At 38.5% G+C, this 20,770-nt stretch overlaps 1 protein-coding gene across 3 annotated transcripts in view; it reads right to left on the reverse strand.

Annotated features, from left to right (window-relative positions):
- Positions 1–20,770, reverse strand: part of Pard3b (par-3 family cell polarity regulator beta) — a 1,018,635-nt gene that overhangs the window by 139,151 nt on the left and 858,714 nt on the right. For all 3 annotated transcript variants that reach the window (XM_052192632.1, XM_052192630.1, XM_052192631.1), the window contains one exon: positions 17,919–18,215. In XM_052192632.1, coding sequence (XP_052048592.1) covers positions 17,919–18,215 — 297 coding nt within the window. The remainder of the gene's footprint in view (positions 1–17,918; positions 18,216–20,770) is intronic.

Here is a 20,770-nt window from a genome sequence, read left to right on the forward strand (position 1 = left end):
TTAAGCCTCCAAGAATAACTCAAGATTAAAGAGGCTCAAGGATGTTCACTACACAGCCAAAACTCACAGAAATGCTGGGGATAGTATTTAAGTAGAGAATGTATTCTATGTTTTAAATCCCATGTTACTGAATACTACAAGAAAGCTAATAAACTTGAGAAATGGTAAGACCTTAAACTTTTCTCAAGAGACAATGTGATGCATGTAAGATGTCTCAACACTGGGAAAATACACAATACTCAACAAATTCTATTAGCAATTGTCATCAGCATGGCTACCACCAGCATCATCATCATTCTCATCACCATTATCACCACTACCACCATCATCATCATTCCCATTGTGTTTCTAGAACTCCAGTCCCACTTGTAAAGCATGTTCTGGAAATCCTTTACCTGAGATAACTAAATTTGGAGAAATGGTGTCAAAAAAAAAAAAGATTCAAAAGGAAATTTATGAACTGCATATCCTCAAAGCTGCATTTAGAGTCAAATGATCTGAAAATTACTACCCAAGTCTTCTGCTTTACATCTTTTATGTTTTCCAGTGGATTAGCTTTGAGTCTTGGAAATCACATAGACTCATAAAAAGTTGTCTCTGAGACTCTAATCTATAACCAAGCTCACTCTAGCAATTTGGCACCGTATGTCCGCACCCTACCCCAAACACACACACACACACACACACACACACACACACACACACACACACACACACACACGAGGGGCGTGGGCACAGATCTAGTTTGCCTTGCTTACCGTCCTTGGAGTCTCTTAGTTTTTACTCATGTAGCTTACTGGGAAAAACCTCTTGATTCCTTTTCCTAGCCCTGGCTTTCCTGGCAGGAGTGAGAGTCTGAAGCCATGTTGTAGCGAGTGGGCTGCAAGGGCAGGAAACTCAGAGCTAGACAAAGGGCAAGAATTGAGAGATACTGCATATGTGATTCTTTCTGAGAGAAAACCAAGACATAGGCTTCAAGAGAAGGAAACAGACCAATTATTAAGAGGGTTCACTGAAACATAAATGTGGCCAAAGACACTTTGAATGAGGTCATAGTGGGAAAAAAGAGTCTTTGGAGATGGAGCTGATGAGAGCTTTCTGTTGTAACCATGCTCCCAAGAGCAAGATTGTTGTTCTTTAGCAATTCAATGGGAATGGACAGAAGGAAAATGTAACTGGTGCTAGGAACCAGTCTCTTCTACAAGTTCCCCCCAATAAGTGAATATTTAAATTCAAAGCTAAAATCATTTGTAAATTTCTGTTATGTACCAAGACACTATTATATACATTGATTTGTTTAACATATTAATTCAATTCTTTTGCATGTGTGCATGCATGTGTGAGGGTATACATGTGTGAGTACAAGTGAAGGTTGTGGTCAAAGGTCAACCCCCCAGTGACATTCTTCAGGAGCCATCACCTCCCATGCCCCTTGTTCCCTTCGCAGAACTTCCTTTTGTTTTAGAGTTAGAGATGGGGAGCTGGGGCTTTAGCTTATTTTAGAGCACTCCCCAGCGTTTACAGATGAGTTTCATTTTAAATGAACTATATCAATTCAATGTTTTCTACCTACTTGAGGAACAGAAACCTTCACAGGCCTTATAGCCTTTTGCTTATATGCCTGAGCAGCAGCCATTGTGTTGTTTTGAAGGCTGCTTAGCTTTTTCTGCTCCCTTGGGAGCCCTGCTGGCTTGCTCTTGTACAGCTTTCCTGGTTTGTGCTTTCTGATTCTTGTTACCCCTTGCATTGGCATGCGATGCACCTGTGATGGCTCTCTGGCATCTGTCTGCATGGTGGACTCTTTGAATTTCTTTTTGTACTTTCGTCTATAGAGAAAGGTCCAGTTTATGTGTCAAAGATTCCTCTTAAAAAGGAACAGGAATTAACATTTGTAGTGAGTGGCTGGAAATCCTTCCCATTGGTCCTGGGATAGCAACACTGGGATTTTGAACAGATCTTATATTTGCTAAAACTGAATAGCTAGATTTTCAAGGTGAGGGTGGGTTGTTGGGAAGAAAGAAAAGTGGTGAACTGGCCAGCTTAACAGTTGAGAGTTTCTCTCTGGACAGAAGTCTCAGAGATCTGTGTGCTTCTGTCTTACTGCTAGGATCAAAAATATGGGCCAATATTCTTGCATGTATAACATTTGAAAACCCAGGTTTTTGTGTTTGCATGGTAAGAACTTACTGACTAAGCCTTCTCCCCAACTCTCTTTCAATTCTTCTAATATCAAAGTTCTTTTTTTTTTTTTCACATTGATGCTCACAATATTAAAAAAGAGACAGGAAATTTCCATTTTTTTCTGTAATGGTGAAAGGGCTTCTTTTGTTCTTATTCTTGTGAGAATAACCAGAAAAGTTGAGGGTACCTGAGGAAAAAACAACAAAGAACAAACCACTTGAAGGCTTTGGAGAATTCCCAATGCAGTCAGGACCCTAGAGGCCAACATTGATTTTTGAAGAATAGGTAGGTAAGCATATTGAACTGGGTCCAAGAAGTCTGTGGCACTTTTCTCTTCAAGTCATTTGCTAATTCATACATGGCACAGAATCAAATGCTAAGAAAATGGCAAGAGTGCAGTGACTAAGATGCTTTGAGCTGAGCAGAGTTCTTGGCATTCTTGTGGAATTGGAATTAGAAGCCAGAATTCAAAACCTTCTAAGGAAGAAAGACCCCTGTAATAAATCCATCTTTCTAGGTAGGGTCCTAGATAGGATACATCTTAGGAATATGAGACTATATACCCTCAACCAGCCTTCATGGTTCTAGAAAAGGGCATGAAATATTCCAAAAAAGGAGACCACCAACAGTCTGACCCAGCCACTGAACCACATCAGTGAGCAATATGGCACCATAACACTATGGGCACAAGAGTCATATGAATATTTTGGCTGTATCCAACAGCTCTCCAACTGGACTTAAGACCTGTTCAACAAGAGGGATACAATGGTTAGTAATTGAACCCTAGCTAACTAGTCAATGATAGTGAAATTATTGGATGAAAATCTATAATCACTAACTTACTAAACCAGCATAATCCCTAACAACATTCTATACTCATTTGTTTTGATATCCAAGATAAGTGTAGATTTTACCCCTCATCAAGGAAACTTCTTTTTTGCAACAGATGCAGACCACTACACAAAACTACAACCAATCAAAATGCAGACTTTTGAACCCATTCTCATTAGGTATAAACACTCGCACATATAAGGTTCAGGGAACATTGCAGAAGAGTGGATGGAAATATCATAAAAGCCAGAGGATTAAGAATTTCGCTGTGTGATTGTGTCTCCTAGTAACATCAGAAGCTATACCCATAAAATCTCATCATCATGTCCACCAGAACGTGAGCAGGACAGGAATGACACCCATGAAAATGCCAAACTGCACAGGAAAAAGCTCACATGGCCTCAATCCTGAACTAAGAACTGCACATAACTGAGGAAAGCTGGGAGAGGTGGTTTTCACCAAGGAAGGCTATACCAGTTAGCTATCTAGTACCATATGATCAGCATTATATGGAACCAACAGGCTATATTTAGGAATATATCTGTATATACAAATAGATATATGCATGCAATAACAGTGAAAATGGACATGAATTTGAAATAAAGTAAGGAGGAATATATGAGAAGGTTTGGAGGGAAGGAAGGGAGAAATGATATTATACATGATTCTTAAAATAACTATAATTAGTGTAGTTAAGAAAAAAGAATAATAGAATTTCACCAGAGAATAACCATTTCAAGCAAAACAACAAAAACAAGGCAAACAACCATGTGAAAATGAAAATTAAACCAAATAAAATTAAGGGCTCAACAGCTGGCTTAAAGGGAGATTGGGAACACCAAAGGCAAGACTAGTAAACCAGCAGATAGGATATTATAAAACAACAAAACTGGAAGATAAAGAAAAATAAGAAAATAGAACAGAAAGTGCTTATTTTTATTTCTTTAGATTTCTGAGCCAAGGAGTGAGACAGAGACAAAGAAGGTACTTGCAGAGACACATGCCATTAATTTCCCAAAGCTAATAAGGACCAGGTTTAAATAGTGCACATATATCTGTGCAATACATATATATACACACACATAAATATGTACACATGTCCTTATACACACAATGCATACACATTGTTAACATATGCCACATATATGTACCCACATGAACACATCCACATACATACACATTCATATCCATATGCACACACATCCACACACATGTCCACATGTACACACACATAGAGTACATATTTACACATGTGCACACACATGTCCATAAGCATATGGTGCATACACACAATACATACATAAGCACACATATGTGCACACATGTACACAACCACATCTATATGCATATACATGTATGCACACACCCACATTCATATGCACACACATCCATATCCACATAAACACACATACACACAGATGTCCACATGCACAACATGTGCACATCCCAGTAAAAGTGCTAAAATTCAAGATCATGAAGAAAATTGAAGCAGTTAAGAGTACAAGACATTATTTTCAAAGAGATGGCAGAAGTCTGACAACAGAATTTTATGAAAATATTGAAGCTAAAAAACAATAGTCATAGCTTAGAAATGTTAAAACCCTCCATTGATGAAACTAAAGAGACAAATAAATTTACAGTTATAGGGTGGAGAGTATATTCACCGTGGGGTAAAATGAGTGGTCAACAATAAGACAATAGAGAAATCCCTAAAACCAAATCACAGATGCCTAAATAACTCTAAGGGCAAAGAAAAGTTCTCAGGGTAAGCTCTAAAGCTATAATAAATGACAAATAGACAGTGTATTAAAGTGTACACGATATCCCTAAAGCAGGAAGGATGGAGAATTCCAGCAAGTTTTTACATTAGACAAGACCGTCTTAAATCAGTATTCTCAGCTCCTTTTTAGGGACGCTAGAAAGAAGACATACATAAGTAAACCAACCCACAACAGCATGAAGGGAACAATGAAAAGGAGAAATCAATGAAATTAGAACTAGAAAAAGAATGAGGAGAAAAGTAGTTGGTCCTTTGAAAAGTCAGTAACATTGTCAAGTTTCCAAATAAAACAAAACAAGAAAAAGTGACAAAAAGAGAAAGGCACCAGTTTGAAATAATCAAGAAGGGAATAGGGTAACACCAGTGACCCTGTAGATCAACAGCTGATGAGTGGCTGTGGAACAGTTAATCTGTAACACACTTGCTTCAGAAGACAATTAGACAATCCCCCATCATTAGGATAGGAAAGATACTACAGGTAACTCTATAATGTAATTTTGTTTTAAAACATGGATCAAGTCCTAGAAAGATTAAAACTATCATAATTCACACAATAAAACATAATTTGAACAGACTTACAACTATGATGTTCTTTGAATTTATAATTAAAACCCTCCTAAAGAAGAAATGTTAGGTATCTGACAGTTTTACTAGAGAGAGCTAGCAATGGTTTAAAGAATTAATGCCACTTCTATCCACTCTTCCAGGAAAAGAGAAGTGGGTGCCACTTCCCTACTTATCCTGCGAAGTTGGTCTCACCCCATATCAAAATTAAAGATAATATGAAGAATCCTGTAGACCAGTAATCCATATGACTTAGATGCACAAAAGCTTGTCAAAATAGTAGCTAATAGTGAACTATTGCAATAATTATATACCAAAACTAAGTGGAATTTATTTAGTTGCAGTTGGTTCTGTTTTTGAGAAAGATTAAATACAATTAGCATATTAACAAGCTAGAGAAGAAAATCACATGATTGAATAAATCGAAGTAGAAAATGACCTGGTAAAATTCATTGGCTTACAATAACTCTCAGAAAACTAGGGATTTAAGGAGAACTTCCGCAACATGATAAAGGTGCCAACAAAATCCCTGCAACTACTATTACATAGGGGAAACCAGAGTGCTTTCTCCATATGATTAAAAAAAAGCAAGAGTCTTCAGTCTTTCCATTGCTGTTCAGCATGGTCATGAAAGTTACAGCCTGTGCAATAGGACAAGATAAGGAAATAAAAAGGTCTACAGAGAGGAATTGAAAAAATAGAGTTTATTATGTTCATATAAAAGCCAGGAAAGAGTCATTTCTCCCATCTCTTTAATAGCCACAATATGAACACTTTCAAAATGTCTCTCAGTAGGTGACTGGCTAAGGGAGTTATGGTACATTTGTACTGTGTTCTACTACCCAACAAAACAAAGTAAAACTTTTTGATAATGACAACAAGAAGGGTAGATTCAAGAGCATTATACTGTTTGAAAAGAGTCTCAGAAGGTCATATTCGTCTCTACCTGATTCTAGTTCTGAACTGAGCTAACTCTGAGTTGCAGAGATGTGAGCTAGATTAGTGATTGTTGAGAAACTGGGATGGGGAACTGTGAGTGAGCTTGTTGTGGGGATGGAAATGGTTCTGTATCCTGCCTGCAGAAGTGGCTACACAGATAGTCACACGGCTTTAGGACCAATATCAATTTTCCTCTTTGATATTTTGCTAGAATTATACAAGACACATTAATTGAAGAAAAACACTGAAAGGAATACTATACTTCTCCACCCATCTTTAACTTGCTGTTAAGGACTAACAAGGGAATTAACAAATAGTATTTTTATGAAAATTTCTTGCTGTGTAGCTCTGTGTGGCCTCAAACTCATGACCTTTGTGCCTAGCCTCCCAAGTGCTATGATTATAGGCATCCATCATAGTGCTAGTTTCTATGGAATTAATAAGTTTAATGACAGGATGGTACAAATTCTCAGGAATTACTACATATAAAGATACTACTTATTAACCACACAATGCTATTTCCCATTACATATGCAAACACATATAAGTTTTAGGAACAGAATTCTACTGTAGGTACTGTCTTATGCCCATTAATAGACACAGAAATCAAGAGGCAGAAGATAAGTGATTTTTGTTTTTAAAGTTACACACGATGATGAATAATAGCTGAGCCAGTCCTCAAAACATAAGAAGATTCAGCTTCAGAGTCTATGTTTAGCTTCTTATGAACTAGAGAGAACTCTTGTACATAGGTTTCCTTTCCTGCCTGTGCTTGTCCATGTGCTGGTCAAAAACTGAGAAGTAAAACCATTGGACAGGAGTTCCATTAGCCTGATGCCCACTACTCCTAGAGCACGCTTCCAGGATCTCAGGGTGAGTGTGCCGGGGAGCTCTTCTTGCTAATGTCTGACTTTAAGAATAACCTTCCCTAGAACACAACTAGTCTTTTTTTGGGGTTTTTTGTTTGTTTTTTGTTTTTTGGGTTTGGGGTTTTGGTTTTTGGTTTTTGGTTTCTAGCAGTCAGTGCATGCAACCTGAACAGTGTCTTCTGGTCTTGGACTTTTGCGAAGAATCTAACAGACAGAAATACTGCTATGGTATAAGGTCTGGTCAGGCTTTAGCCAAAGGATAAGTGTGGATCAGGAGAGGTCCTCTACTAAACTTGACACAGAAAATACACCGATTTTAGGCATGCCACACAGGTATTAGCAACCTGAGAAGAGAGAGACTGAGTGCTGGGCACATTGGAGGGAATCCCAAGGCTTGCTCAGGATTGCCTGCAGGTCTGTACCGTAGAATAACTTGGGAATAGTGTTTTTGCATGGGTTTATATCAGCCCTCAGCCAGGCTCTCTCTAGGGGGAGAGTATTCCACCACATATAAATATCAAAATGTCTCTTTAACACGTTGGATATTTATGAGTGCTAGCATTAAAACCATCTTTTACTGCCCCCTTTCATCCCACTGATTATTTATTGTTTGAAAAGATAAATACAGGAAGGTAATTGACCTAACAATGGCCTCTTCTTGATTACACTTGCATTAAATACAGAAATTGTAAAGAGGGCACTTTGAAATCTGTCCTTAGCATCAGCATAGATTGTGTAATGAAAAGGTATGTGGCTTAGCCTAATAGATGAATGCAAACCACAGGTCACAAGAGGCTTGCAGTAACTGCCGTAGATCTGCATCAGCCTAGCTGTGCTGGGGAAGGATACACTTATGTCTCTCCACAGCCTTGCACACAGTGTTTAGTATATAACAGGCTTCTCAGAATTTATGGAATGTATGGATGAATGGATGGATAGATGGATGGGTGGGTGGGTGGATGAAAGAAAGAAAGAAAGACAAAATGTAAGGAGAGCCATCTGATAGCGGAGGAAGGACATGGCTGTTCTTTATATACAGTTGACACCATCTTCCTACAGGACAGGAGCTCTTCTATTTGTGGTGTTTTATGTTTAACTGAGAATAGCCTACACCTATCCTTCGACCTCTTCTGAGTAAATAGACTTAGCTAGATCCTGAAGTTTAAGTGATTTGTTAAAAAAAAACAAAAACCCAACATTTTCATGAATGAATACACAATAGTTTTAACAATCAGGGTAGAATGTTCCTCAGGCATGCTTATTTATTTGAGGTTAGGGTGGGAGGTGGTCTTAGGAATTCTATTCCTGAAAATGATAATTTAGTCTGTCTTTTATTAGTAACCTGTACCAAGAGCAGGGCCCTCAGAACATGGGGAAATTAATGAGACCATCACATTTTAAATAGAGAAGGGGTAGAGGAGAGGAGAGTTAATGGTATAGCTGTTAGTCTGCCCTGATCTGGCCATAGAGATTCTTTCATTAGGAGAATTCTCATTGTTTACAAGTCACTTAAACACTGGTGGTATTGTGTTCTGAAGGGGGAAAAATCTGATTGCTTCATTCAACTGATGAGTTACGTCTCCATGGAAATAGCATTTATCACTGGGATTCCTGAAGTGAAATGGGATGGCTTTGGTTCTGTTTGCAGAACTAAAAAAAAAGAAAGAAAGAAAAAAAACCCCACATCTCTAAGAAATTACTGTGTTCACTGTTCTGATCCCACACACAGCTTCCATGAAGGCATGAGTCAGAAGAAAGATCTAAAATACTGCGAAACTGAAATAAAATTAACTGGAAAAATCACTAGGGAGGAGACTGGGAACAAACATCAGTCTCATGTGAGTTGTCTGTGACAGAGCACGACTTAGTGAAATGCTGAATCTCTACAATTAATGCACTGTTGTGACAAGAGATATCAATTATCCTGCATTGCCCCAGCAGCACGTGATCTGTTCCCTCCCAGCTGTTCCCACCTGGCTCTGGAGCTTGTCTGGTAATACCGTTCATATCTGTCTTTACTTTTCTCAGAGAATTCCCCAAAACAAAATTTCAGGGAGTGTGAAAACTGAGAAGACAACTAACCAAGTGCTTTAGTTAAGTGACATCAGAAGGTGCTCAGACTGAAATAGTTTTGCCTCAGCAATTAGAGAGGGGGCTACAATCTCCTACTAAGGATAACCTCCCAGGGATGCTAATGTGAATATCCTTGACCTAAGTGCTATGCACCCATCATCTGTAACTTTTGCATTATTAGAGGGAGGGGAAAGCGGAAAAGAAAGAAGTCATCTAGAGTTGATCTAATTGTGATGGATTCCATGGAGTGATCTATAAGAGCCACTTGGAACTCCTTTTTTGCTCTTTTGAATTCATTTGCTGGAAAGATGAAACAGTAATCTTTTACATTCTGTTGCAAGAAGAAGTGACCCTTTAATTTTTGTTAACGTCAACTTGCTTACTACCTTTTCCCCTGGCTGTTCAACGCTTTCGAATTTTTCTTCCCAGAGAGTAGACATGAGACTATCTTAGAATTATAATGTAATAAGAAGATGAAACCAACCCACAGGAAGATACACCCACAGCCTCAGGTCTTCCCAAAATTAGAGGCAAGGAGGGAGATGAATGCAGATCATTTGAACTCAAGCAGCCCCACCCACAGCTTCAGGTCTTCCCCAAATCAAAGGCGAGGAGGAAGATGAATGAAGCCACTTGAAGAGGCCAGAGCTATATGAAGTTCTTAATAGGAAACATAAATATATCTGTTGGGTTTTCTGTTTTTGTAGGCAAAAAATATCTTATTTCACATACTGTGTTATTGACAGTTCTTTTGGGGCCCATGGACATTGGGTTAACCCAGCAGGTGGATGTGGACACTCTAGTGACATGGAAAGAAGATAACCTTGATTTAGGTGACTGGCTTAGGAATATCTAATGAGCTATGGATTGAGAAGGATAATTACCTAAGTATCCCACTGTTTAACAACTACATTATTCATTTATGCAGATGATATGACAAGTCCCACAGAACCTGAAATGTTTTTCAGTTGTTTTGTAGATTATCCTCTCACTTCATTTCCTGTTTCTACCTTTTGGTTCGGGTGATTATAATACCCCAGCAAGAGTTAGAGTTGAATGTAGGATTAACTTTTAAAATCACGTGGTCATGGAACAGATGGAATCGATCCGGTTCTGAAATGCATGACTTCAAGGGTCAAAATACAAGAAAGAACCTTTGCAAATAGTTATATTTAATTTACTGACCTTCTCAATATAGAGCCTATACTATATGGTCCAATGTTTTCGTGCAAAAGCCTTCCTGAAGATTTAGTTGATGTTTATTGAAGGAGGACTAATTTCATGTAAGTAATTTCATGTAAGACAACCCACTGGATATAGCAGATACCTTCTCTTCATTTTACAGCTCTAAAACTTAAGGTTTTGAAAAATTAATCCATTTGAACCAATGTCACAAGAAGGCCCCAAAGACTCATGTCTTTCCAAAGTTGAATGCACTTAGAGTTTAAAGATTTTCCCAATGGATTCTATTTTATAACTCAATACTATTCTGTGATTTTGTTGTTGTTGTTCATGAAGCAGATCTCGCCATTAGACTGTGTTTCTTCAGGGTTGATACTGCCTTTAAACTTCCTTGTATGAGCTTTGGAATGTAACAGATGCTCAATAAAAGTTTCTACAAAGCACTTGTGAATATATACTGGAGCATTAAGGCCACTTACCTGGATGGTTGGGGGCATTCCCTGCTACTTGCCACTTTAATTTCCCAGTTGTTGTATGTTAGTCAATAAACATCTTGTAAGCTAATACAGAGTCCAGTATTATTGGACCACATTAAATCTTATAATTCACTCTAAATGTATATATTATTTGGGTTTTCTGTTAGAGAAAGTAATCACTTTAGGATCCATTAAGAACACATGGTTTCCTTTCTTGGCCAGGTTGTGAGATGGTAAATGGAGCAACTCTTAACAAATACGGGGAACGTCAAACGGGGAACCTCAAAATAAGTCAGAGGTTTTACAAGGTTTCTGTTGAAATGGAGAACAGAAACTAGATACCAGTCAACTAAATTAACCGCCAAGTGAAGATCCCATGAGGGCAGATTAATGGAGGCTTCAGGTACTGAATTGTAAAGATTATATTTGACACTGATCAATGATCTTATCAATGACATATATGAGTCACAACGATTAAATATGAGAGTGTAAACCTAAGCCCATGAAGCACTGCTAATATTTTGGATAAAAAGTCTGTATCTCTATGGATGATAACTATGGGCTAAAAGTAACAATTACATTTGGGGAGGGGGGTGTTGTAAGATAGGGTGTCACTATGTAGCCCAGCCTAAACTCTAACATGATTCTCCTGCCTCATCATTGGACCTGTTAGGATTGCAGGTGTGTGTCATGGTGCCTGGTTTTAATTCCTAACAAACATATTTTTAACTTGGATACAAAGAATATCCTCCAATTAAAATATACAAGATTCAGTAATACATAGCTTGACAATTGTCTTGGATAATGTTTTATCAACTTGATACAAGTTAGAGTCAAATGAGAAGAGGGGAACTTAATTGAGAAAATACTTTCACAATATTGGCCTATTGGTGAGTCTGTGGGGGTACTGTCGTTACTGATGTTGATATGGAAGAGTCCAGCCCACTATGGGCAAGTCTGCACTGGGCAGGTGGTCCTGGGTTATACGGGAGAGCAGGCTAAGTAAGGCAGGATGAGCAAGCCAGTAACCAGATTCTTCCATGGCCTTTGTTTCAGCTCCTGCTTTCTTTTTTTTTCTTTTCTTTCTTTCTTTCTTTTTTTTTTTTTTTTTTTGAGACAAGGTTTTTCAGTATAGCCCCGGCTGTCCTGGAACTCACTCTGTAGACCTGGCTGGCCTCGAACTCAGAAATCTGCCTGCCTCTGCCTCCCAGAGTGCTGGGATTACAGGCGTGTGCCACCACCGCCCGGCTCAGTTCCCGTTTTCAATCTTGCGTATAGTCCTGCCCTAACATCCCTTCTAGATGGAAGCTGAAGAAAACTCTTACCATAGTGTTTATTATAACAGGCTAGCAATCATGCATACAAGAAAGAATAGAAGCTTTAGATAAAAAGTATAACATAAACTAGAAACTGTAGCTGATATACAAGTTTAAGTCACATTAATAAATATAAAAGATATATATATAATATATTTAATATAACATATATAAATATATTATAAAATATATAATATAAAATATAATATATAATATATATATATAAATTAATTTAAACAGTAAATTGTTTTAAACCATCTCAGCATTTGAAACATCATGGTATTAAGCCTCCATCTTGTAGAGAGGTGAGGATGCTCTGCTACTGATCAACTTGTGGGATTTTTGGACTACACTTAAGTACAAATCCTTAGCCAGCTCTTCTTCCCACAGCTGCCCCTTAATCTCTCTCACGATGAGCATAAATGCCTTATCCTGGTGACCATGGCTTGGTCATTCAGTCTCACTTTTGCTCTTGGGCCTTCCTATTTTATCTCTGGCCACTGATTCTTTTCTTTCTGGTCCATTTAATATCCAGTTTCTTAAACTGTGATTTACAATTGCAGAAGGGGACATAAATGAATATAAGAGTTGCCAAACAAATTGCCAGCAATTGCACAGTGACGACATAATTAATTCATGCTGTTTTTGGCAGCACTCTCCCAGTGTATCTTCACTGCTGCCTGGGCCCAGAACACATAACACAAACACTTCACCCTGCATGTGTCACATACGATGAACATGACACCTTGGCCCAGATTTGAGACTACTGTATGTTAAAGAGTGTAATATTTTTACTGTACCTCTGTGACTACTGGAAACCAAGACTTCTGTTGTTTTCCTACAGTTGTAAATATCAAATTCATGTATCTTACAACCATACTTTGTTAGAATGTTTGATTTGGAAAATTGATGTTAGACTTGAATTTCACTGGAAAAAAAAATCATTACATGAATTCTGGCCTGTGATGAGCACAGAATTTCCAACGGTTTTGAAAGGGGCCCCAAGCATACTTCTGTCATTCTGTATTATGCATTTATGTGAAGTGGTATTCTCAGCATTGACGATTATAAAATCAAAGTATTGATCAACTCTGAAAAACATTGAAGTTGCTTTATATCCTAAAGTATCAAATGTTCAGCCAAGATTTAAATCTTTATGTAAAATAAACAAGCATTTATCTCATTAGCATGCAAATCTTCTTCCATCTTTAATGCCTGGTAAAATTACATGTAAAGAATCATCTTAAAATAAATTTATTTATAATGCATTATTAGCAAGTGTTTCATTATTATTACTTATATACTTTGAGGTTGCATAAAAATCTTGGGTGTGAAAAGAGTTGTGAGTGGAGTTTATGAAGCCCTGCCCTTACCTGCCACACTTTCCCTCACTTTGACCTTCACCTATTTTCACTCCAGCCACTAACCCAACAGTCCAGCTGCAGCAACTACCATGTACCAACCACTGTCTTTGGAAGATCTACATACCTCATAATGCAGAGCAACGCTCTATGAGGGGGATATACCATTTTCCCTTATTCCCTGATGAACATAGGACTGATCACCAGTTCTGGCCTTTGGTAGATGGTCCAAAGTATTTGTTGCATTGATTGCATGAAGATGCAACATGGCATCTTGGGGAAGTTATTTTCCTGAAGGCTGTGTAGTGGAGGAGAATTGGATCCAAATCAGCTCCCACACCAGAAGTCATGGTTTAACATGGCACTACCATGTTAAGAGCCCAAACTAAGCCACCTTACCTGTGTACTATGCTAGGAAGGAAGAAGGTGTGTCTAAGTGACAGGTTGGGTTAGGGAAAAGAAAGGTACAGAGAGGTCTAGAATGAAATCCTAATCTTGGGCAAGTTACATTCTCTGAGCTAATTTTCTACAGCACTGTTATGATGTGACTTTGTTAGTTCCGAATCACCATTTTAGGTGTGACTTCAAAGACACAGTCTTTCCCACCCAACAATCCTGCTTTCTCATTACCTCTAGGCTCACCCTCTACATTCTTACCTCCAAAGAAATTCTAAACAGTTCTCCTCTGCTCCTTCTAAGCCACTGTCACTGTTCTAAGTTACCAATGACCTTTTAGTGGCTACAGTCTCTTTATAGGTTTCATTCATTTCACCTCTATGGACACAGTTATGACACTGGCCACAGGATCTTGACAAATACAGTCTCCACTGCACATATGTTATCACTCAGGTTTCTGGAGCCCAAATTGGGCAGCTGAAGAACACTTGTCATCAGTTACAGTCAGACAATTAAGTATCAGGATGAGACGTGACCTGTTCACTCACACCGTGACTTCAATGTGCTGTGCAGCCTCACTTCCCATCCCTTTCCTTCCTGCTTACATGCTATGTTCTGGGTATTTCAGAACTTCCTCAAACGTGTGCTCTTTCTAGCAACTTGACCTTCTTACATAATTATTTTGTAAGGGAAAAAAGTTATCCTACTGTACCTAATTGATGTTTAAGGATCCTTCCAGAGCCAGCTCTACTATCAGCTGCTTTAGGAGGTCTCTTGTGTGTAGCCTAAACAAGGAAAAAGAGCTTTCACTTCTAATTACAATTTTCCATTTCCACATGTCTTGGGTTTCTATTGATTAGAAAAGGAATTCCTCTAATTCTTATGGACATGTCAGGATCACCCTCCCATCTTCCCTAGAACTTTCTGCAGTATATAGAATATAGTAGATGCCACATAAATGCTTACTGAATGAAGAAGATAGAATTAGATGATTGGGTAAGTGATACGCCCTTCACTTTAAAATATAGTAGGTTTAGAACTCAAAAGTGTTTGCTTGGAGACACTGCATAGAATACTATCTAAAGGAAATCTTAGATTTACATGGGCTCAGAATTTCACAGATACAGAACAGTACAAGTGGTCATAACAGTAACCATGATGATAATAGCAATCATTATCTAGTGTTTACTGTGCATCAAGGCAAAAATCGCTTGCTTTAAGACTTTAAGGAAAAGGAACAGTGCAGTCTTTAAATATAATTAAAGATAAGAGCAGAATCAAGACAATTCTGGATAAAAAGAGTTACTCTTTGATCTGCTATCTAAAAATTTAGCAGCTGTCTAAAACTCTGCAGAAGGCAGATTTGAGCATTTATTAACACAAAGAGGCAAAAGCCAAAATTAAGACTCCATTACTCCTAATTGGCTGGGCAGTAAATAAATAATTTTTTGGCAGCATTCTACAGTGGCTATCTTTAACATTATCCAATGATATTTCTTTCCTGGTCTACCTACATGGGTAAAAATTAACTTAAAATACCATGTATATGTATGTCATGATTTAGATCTAAAAATTCAATTTATTAGATTTATTGATTCAGTATTGAAGGATTGGTCCCAGTATAGCTGTGTTTATAGCTGGGGCCACAGAGAGATGGCAATTTTGTCAATGGGTTCATCTGTTGGTAAGGTCATGGATATTCAAAAGTGGAGCCAAATTTGAGGAAGTAAAGGTCTGGGGGAACATTTGTTATTCTTCGCCTCTCTGTGATCAGATACCTGACAAGAAGCAACTTAAGTAGCAGAGAGTTTATTTTGGCTGACAGTTTGAGGGTGCAGTCTCTTATGAAATCCTGACAGCAGAAATTGAAGCAGCTGTCTCGTTTTCAGGAAGCAAACAGAAATTCTATTGTTCAGCTTGCCTCCCTTTTATTCACTATGGGATTCTGGCCCATGAAACACTTGATGATGCCTACTTCATGATGATAACCTAAGTAGAAACTCCATCATAGATATGCCCAGATTCAGACCCTGTCAAGTTCACAATCAATATTAACCAAAGGGCATGATTTTGAAGGGTCATTTATGTCCCTGGTCCTTTCCCTGTGACCTGTGCTTCCTGCTGTCACTAGATGAGTAGTTTTCCCCAAACACATTCTCCCCACATTCAGCCCAGAAACAGCTGGGTTGAGCAGCTATAGATGGCATAGACTGAGACCTGGAAAACTGTACGACATAAATATTTCTTCTTTCTGAGTTGTTAATTTTCTGGATTTTGTTACAGAGATAAGAATTGGAACAATCCAAAGGCTTAAAAATATGGGTAAAATAAACAAATATTTTAGGCATGATAAGTTCTGGTTGTTTAGTATTCTTGGAGAACAAGAATACATATTAACACATCAGGGGAAAAAAGGCCACACAAAAAGTAAAACCTGTTTCTGTGGTTTAATTCAGCCTGTGGGTGTGCTATAAATCTCTTCTTGGAGAATAGTTCACATTTATTCCCATGGAATTAGCATTGGGACATACCAGCTTAGGAAGGTCTGAGAAATATAGTCGTGGGTGTTGGTGTTCGATCAGACATATGCAAAAGCATTGCTACGAAGCCCTTTCTGACTTAGAGAAAGGAAGATTGACTATGCTTTAACCTAGAATAGACTCAAGTATAGTGTTATTATTTACATGATAAAATTCAACCCTATGCGAAGACTGGAGAGAAAAAGGCCAACTCTTAATCAATCCTTGGAATTAGCAATTTACTTATGATGGCCGTATCACACAGTCATCGGAATTTATATTTTCATTTTGTCCTAACGAAAAACTTGACCATCTTTCTTTAATATTATCAACCTGGAAGCTTGACAGTAAGGATTAAAAATTGCTCCTCGCTTCCCACTTGGTTATTGGAAAGGTTCTGAAAGGTAATCAGTCTTGTGAAGTTCCACTTTACAGTCTGCATAAAAATGCCATGATTTCCCTTCCTCTCCCCAACCTAATTGAAAGTGCATAATATCACCCAGCTGGGGAAATGTGTAAATGGTAAACATGTGCAATATATCATGCTATCACACAAACACCGCTACTGCTAGGGACTGGGTGCTTGTAAGAACCCTAAGAAATCTGGAGAAAGTCTTTTTCTTTCATTTAGAATGAGAGTTTCGCACACTTTCGTCCTCACCTCCTCCCTCCAGATTCCAAGCAGAAGCAGTCAGGTTAGAGCCAGGCCCATCAACCCACTCCTGGTAGGTGGGACTCCAAGGTCATCTAATCACCCATTTAGATTGAAGCTCCTTTAGACGGGCATTTTTCTTTTGGCAAGAGGTGGGGTTGGAATTATCCTGTTCTTTACTTGCTTTAGACAGATGTTCCCAATATCTCTTTCCCTTGCTGCTAAAGCTACAGGTCACTTCCTATCTTCCTCTACTTCATCAAACTCCTAGTACCAAGATTACCTCATTTTCTGCCCCTGCTCATCAGAGACTAGGTAGGCAGTTTAGTTTTTCCAGCCTTATTTTTTCCCCATAGCTATCTACAGTCATACTTCATACACCTACTCAGATGCCATTTTTCCATTTCTGACTCTGTATCTCCAGGTTCCATGACATCTTCTTGCATAAGTGTCTTACAATAGGGGTTATAGGACAAAAGACCATATTCCTTCAAAGCTTTCATTAGTTCTCCGCCACTGTATTCCTGCAGAAATTGTTCCCTGTGGTACCATGCACTGTACAGTCACCATCCATTCATGTCACCTTATAACCCACTATTGTTTTATTTTTGATGACTGAAACCTTACTGGTAGGTCAAAGTGCAACACTTGTCTAGGGCACCATGTCATTGTGGCTTAATAGATCGAGGGAAGGATACGTTTTTATCTGCTACAGCAGTAGAGATGATTTGAAACTTACTGAATTAAAACTGCATTCATCTTTCACTCAGTTATATTACCTGTCAGCTAGGGCTGGTGGATGATATGGCTTGTTGACCTTGGCATAGAGACCCTCTAAGTGGTCTGGAGACAGTGGACGTCCATCCCGAGGGTAACCAAGTGGTCCAGCTCGAGGGGGAGATGGAGATCTAAAGACATTTGCTGATGCACATGGTTCCCGAAAGTGGTTCACCCTGGCATAATTGGGGTCCATTTCGTCATCGTCCATGTCGTGCACTGGTCCAGTCGCTGCCGTGGCATAATCAACAAGGCTTCTTGCCTGCTTTTCTCTTAGCTCCTGATGCTTTGCTCCAATCCTGAAAAATATAGAAAAGGTAGCATAAACTAATGTGAATTTTCTATGCTGATCCAATGAAGTAGTCTCCTGAATCTGTGTTAACTCTTACTAGCCACTTAGCTGTCACCCCCTGTCTCCTCAGGATCACACCATGAAGAAATGCCAACAGCATAAGAGGATTAATTTTAAATCCATGACCTTTATTTGTCACAGAGTCTTCACTTTGATAACAATGCTATAGGTATTTTGACACTCTTCTACTGATTGGGTGGATAGCAGTGCCTCCCTACAAAGGAGCTGTGCTTGTGGCAATCCTATACCTCAAATGAGAAATACCATGAAAGTCTTTCTTGGAACAAGGCTGCATGGGAAAGAGCCAATCAGAGTCTTACACTTTACTATGACTTCACTCTTCAGTACTCTAGAGTTTCAGTGTATTTTTCTAAGAAAGAATTCAAAAAAATAATTTAAGTATGAAGAAGAAATATAGAAAAAGTCTGGTCATTAGAAACAGTAGAATTCAGGGTAATTTATAAGAGACTCCAAGTTTTTTTTTTTTTTTGTTGTTGTTGTTGTTACACAAATGAGGATTATTGTGCCTCATTGTACAAGGACTAGGGACAGCATAAAATAATGAAGAAATGAATAGGCTTGTGACAGAGATGAATTGGCACACATAAGTGGATTAAACTCTGTTACTAGCAGAACTCCATAGCCAAAGCTTTAAGTGATAGTACAGAAAGGTACTGCTAGCCAGTGACAGTATGTAGACCTCCGGGAATGTGGCAGACAATATATTTAGATGGATTCTATACTCACCTGAATTCTTAGAATTTATCCAGAAAGGACTAGCTTGGTTCTCTTCAATCCCTCTAATACACTCATATATAAAGCTCACAAGGATGTTCTATTAGACAGTGGTACTGTGGGTGGTTTCAGGAGACCCTTGAATCTTTTAACCTTGAGAATACAAAATGTAAAGTGGATGGGATGAGAGATTAAGATGATACGGACTCAGGTATCCAAAGCCATGCTTAAGGAAGAATGGATTCGAAGCTGAAGTCCAGGTCTCAGAGAAGACAGGAGAACTATGGCTAGCAGTGAAAGCTCTGTGTTTGCCTGGAGACACAGACAGAAGGCCTGGAGCAGTTATAAACAAAACATCAAGTCTCCCAGCAACGGCTCTTCAAACAAAAACAGTTGTTTTTTGAACATGGCAGCTATTTTCATTTTCCAAACATCAAACCCTTTGTCAAACTCTTTAGAAGCCATGATCTTTCAAAGTTCTTATTCTTTCCTTGTGACAAACACTGTCCCAGTGTTTGTATTTTAGGTCTGTTATTTTTTTGTCAGTAGAAAGGAGAAGAAATTGAGCAAGGGAAAGAAAAAGCAACAAAAGAAGACAGTTAGAAGGTGGCACAGGATGAGGAAGCAGCATCTCTGGGTCAAAACAGACAAAAATAAATGTCAGGATACATTATTATGTATTTGTTTGACTAGGCTAAAAATGTACCTGACATATAAATAATTGGAAGGATTTATATTTTTTCATAAGGCAGTTTGAGTCCTTAAGGAATTCTGAATTAAGATGAAAAGATTATATAGCAGGGCACCCATTAAGGGCCTGTCCCCTTTCAATACAGTTTAGTCCCAGATTCATGGATGCTTGTTTTGAATAATTTTTGATAAAGAAGATAACCTGCTCCACTGAAATTTGAGACCTGGCCTAAAATGGGGACTATGCTAAGATTTATCCTTTCTTTCAAGGGATGGTGCAGATGGTTTATCAGGAAACATTTCCTGCACTACAAGGATAGGAATGGATTTCCATTGTAAATAAGGCAAAAGACATTGGGGAAGGTCGAAGGGTAGACTGTGTGTTTGCTCTCTTCTTCTCTCTCATAAGTGAGGAGATGCCTTGAGAGAAATCAGTTAGTAGATGAAGGAATCCTCCTAGCTGCCACGTGGGACTACACTTGTGTTTTAATGGAAGGGGAAACCTCCAAGCCTGGTTTTTTTCTAAAATAGCAGAAGTAGAATGCTGGAATCTGTGTTTTGTATTTCATCTCCTCATTCTTTGAAGTTTCCTCATTAATTAAGCTTGCTAAGAGTGTGGAGAATTTTAGGTGAACAAGTTCTCTGTGTATGTCAGTGTTGGATCTTATATTTTTCTCTGCTAAAACAAAACCAAATTCTTCCTCTATCTTCTCTGCACTACTGAGGGTTGCAGTAACTAATTTCATATTAATCACTCAGTAGGTAAAATAGTAATTTCTCTGCACCATCATTATTATGCCATATATCAGGGCCCTCCATGTGGGGGAGGACAAGACAGTCTTAGAAAGGGGGCACATGGAAGATGAAGAGACTCTCAAGATGGTGTCAAAGAAAAATATTTCATTTGTCTTGCTCTGATCCACCTCCACCCACGCAGTTTGAAAATACTGATTGTTTCTACCAGGGGTCCTCCTTACCACTGGAAAGTCAACCTAGTAAAACATCTGATTTCAAGGATAATCTGACAACTTTTGCAGTCCACGGGACCACCTGTGTCCCCAGACTCCTGAGCACCTA

This window comes from Apodemus sylvaticus, chromosome 9 (assembly GCF_947179515.1).
Source record: "Apodemus sylvaticus chromosome 9, mApoSyl1.1, whole genome shotgun sequence".
In the NCBI taxonomy this organism is placed as follows: domain Eukaryota; kingdom Metazoa; phylum Chordata; class Mammalia; order Rodentia; family Muridae; genus Apodemus; species Apodemus sylvaticus.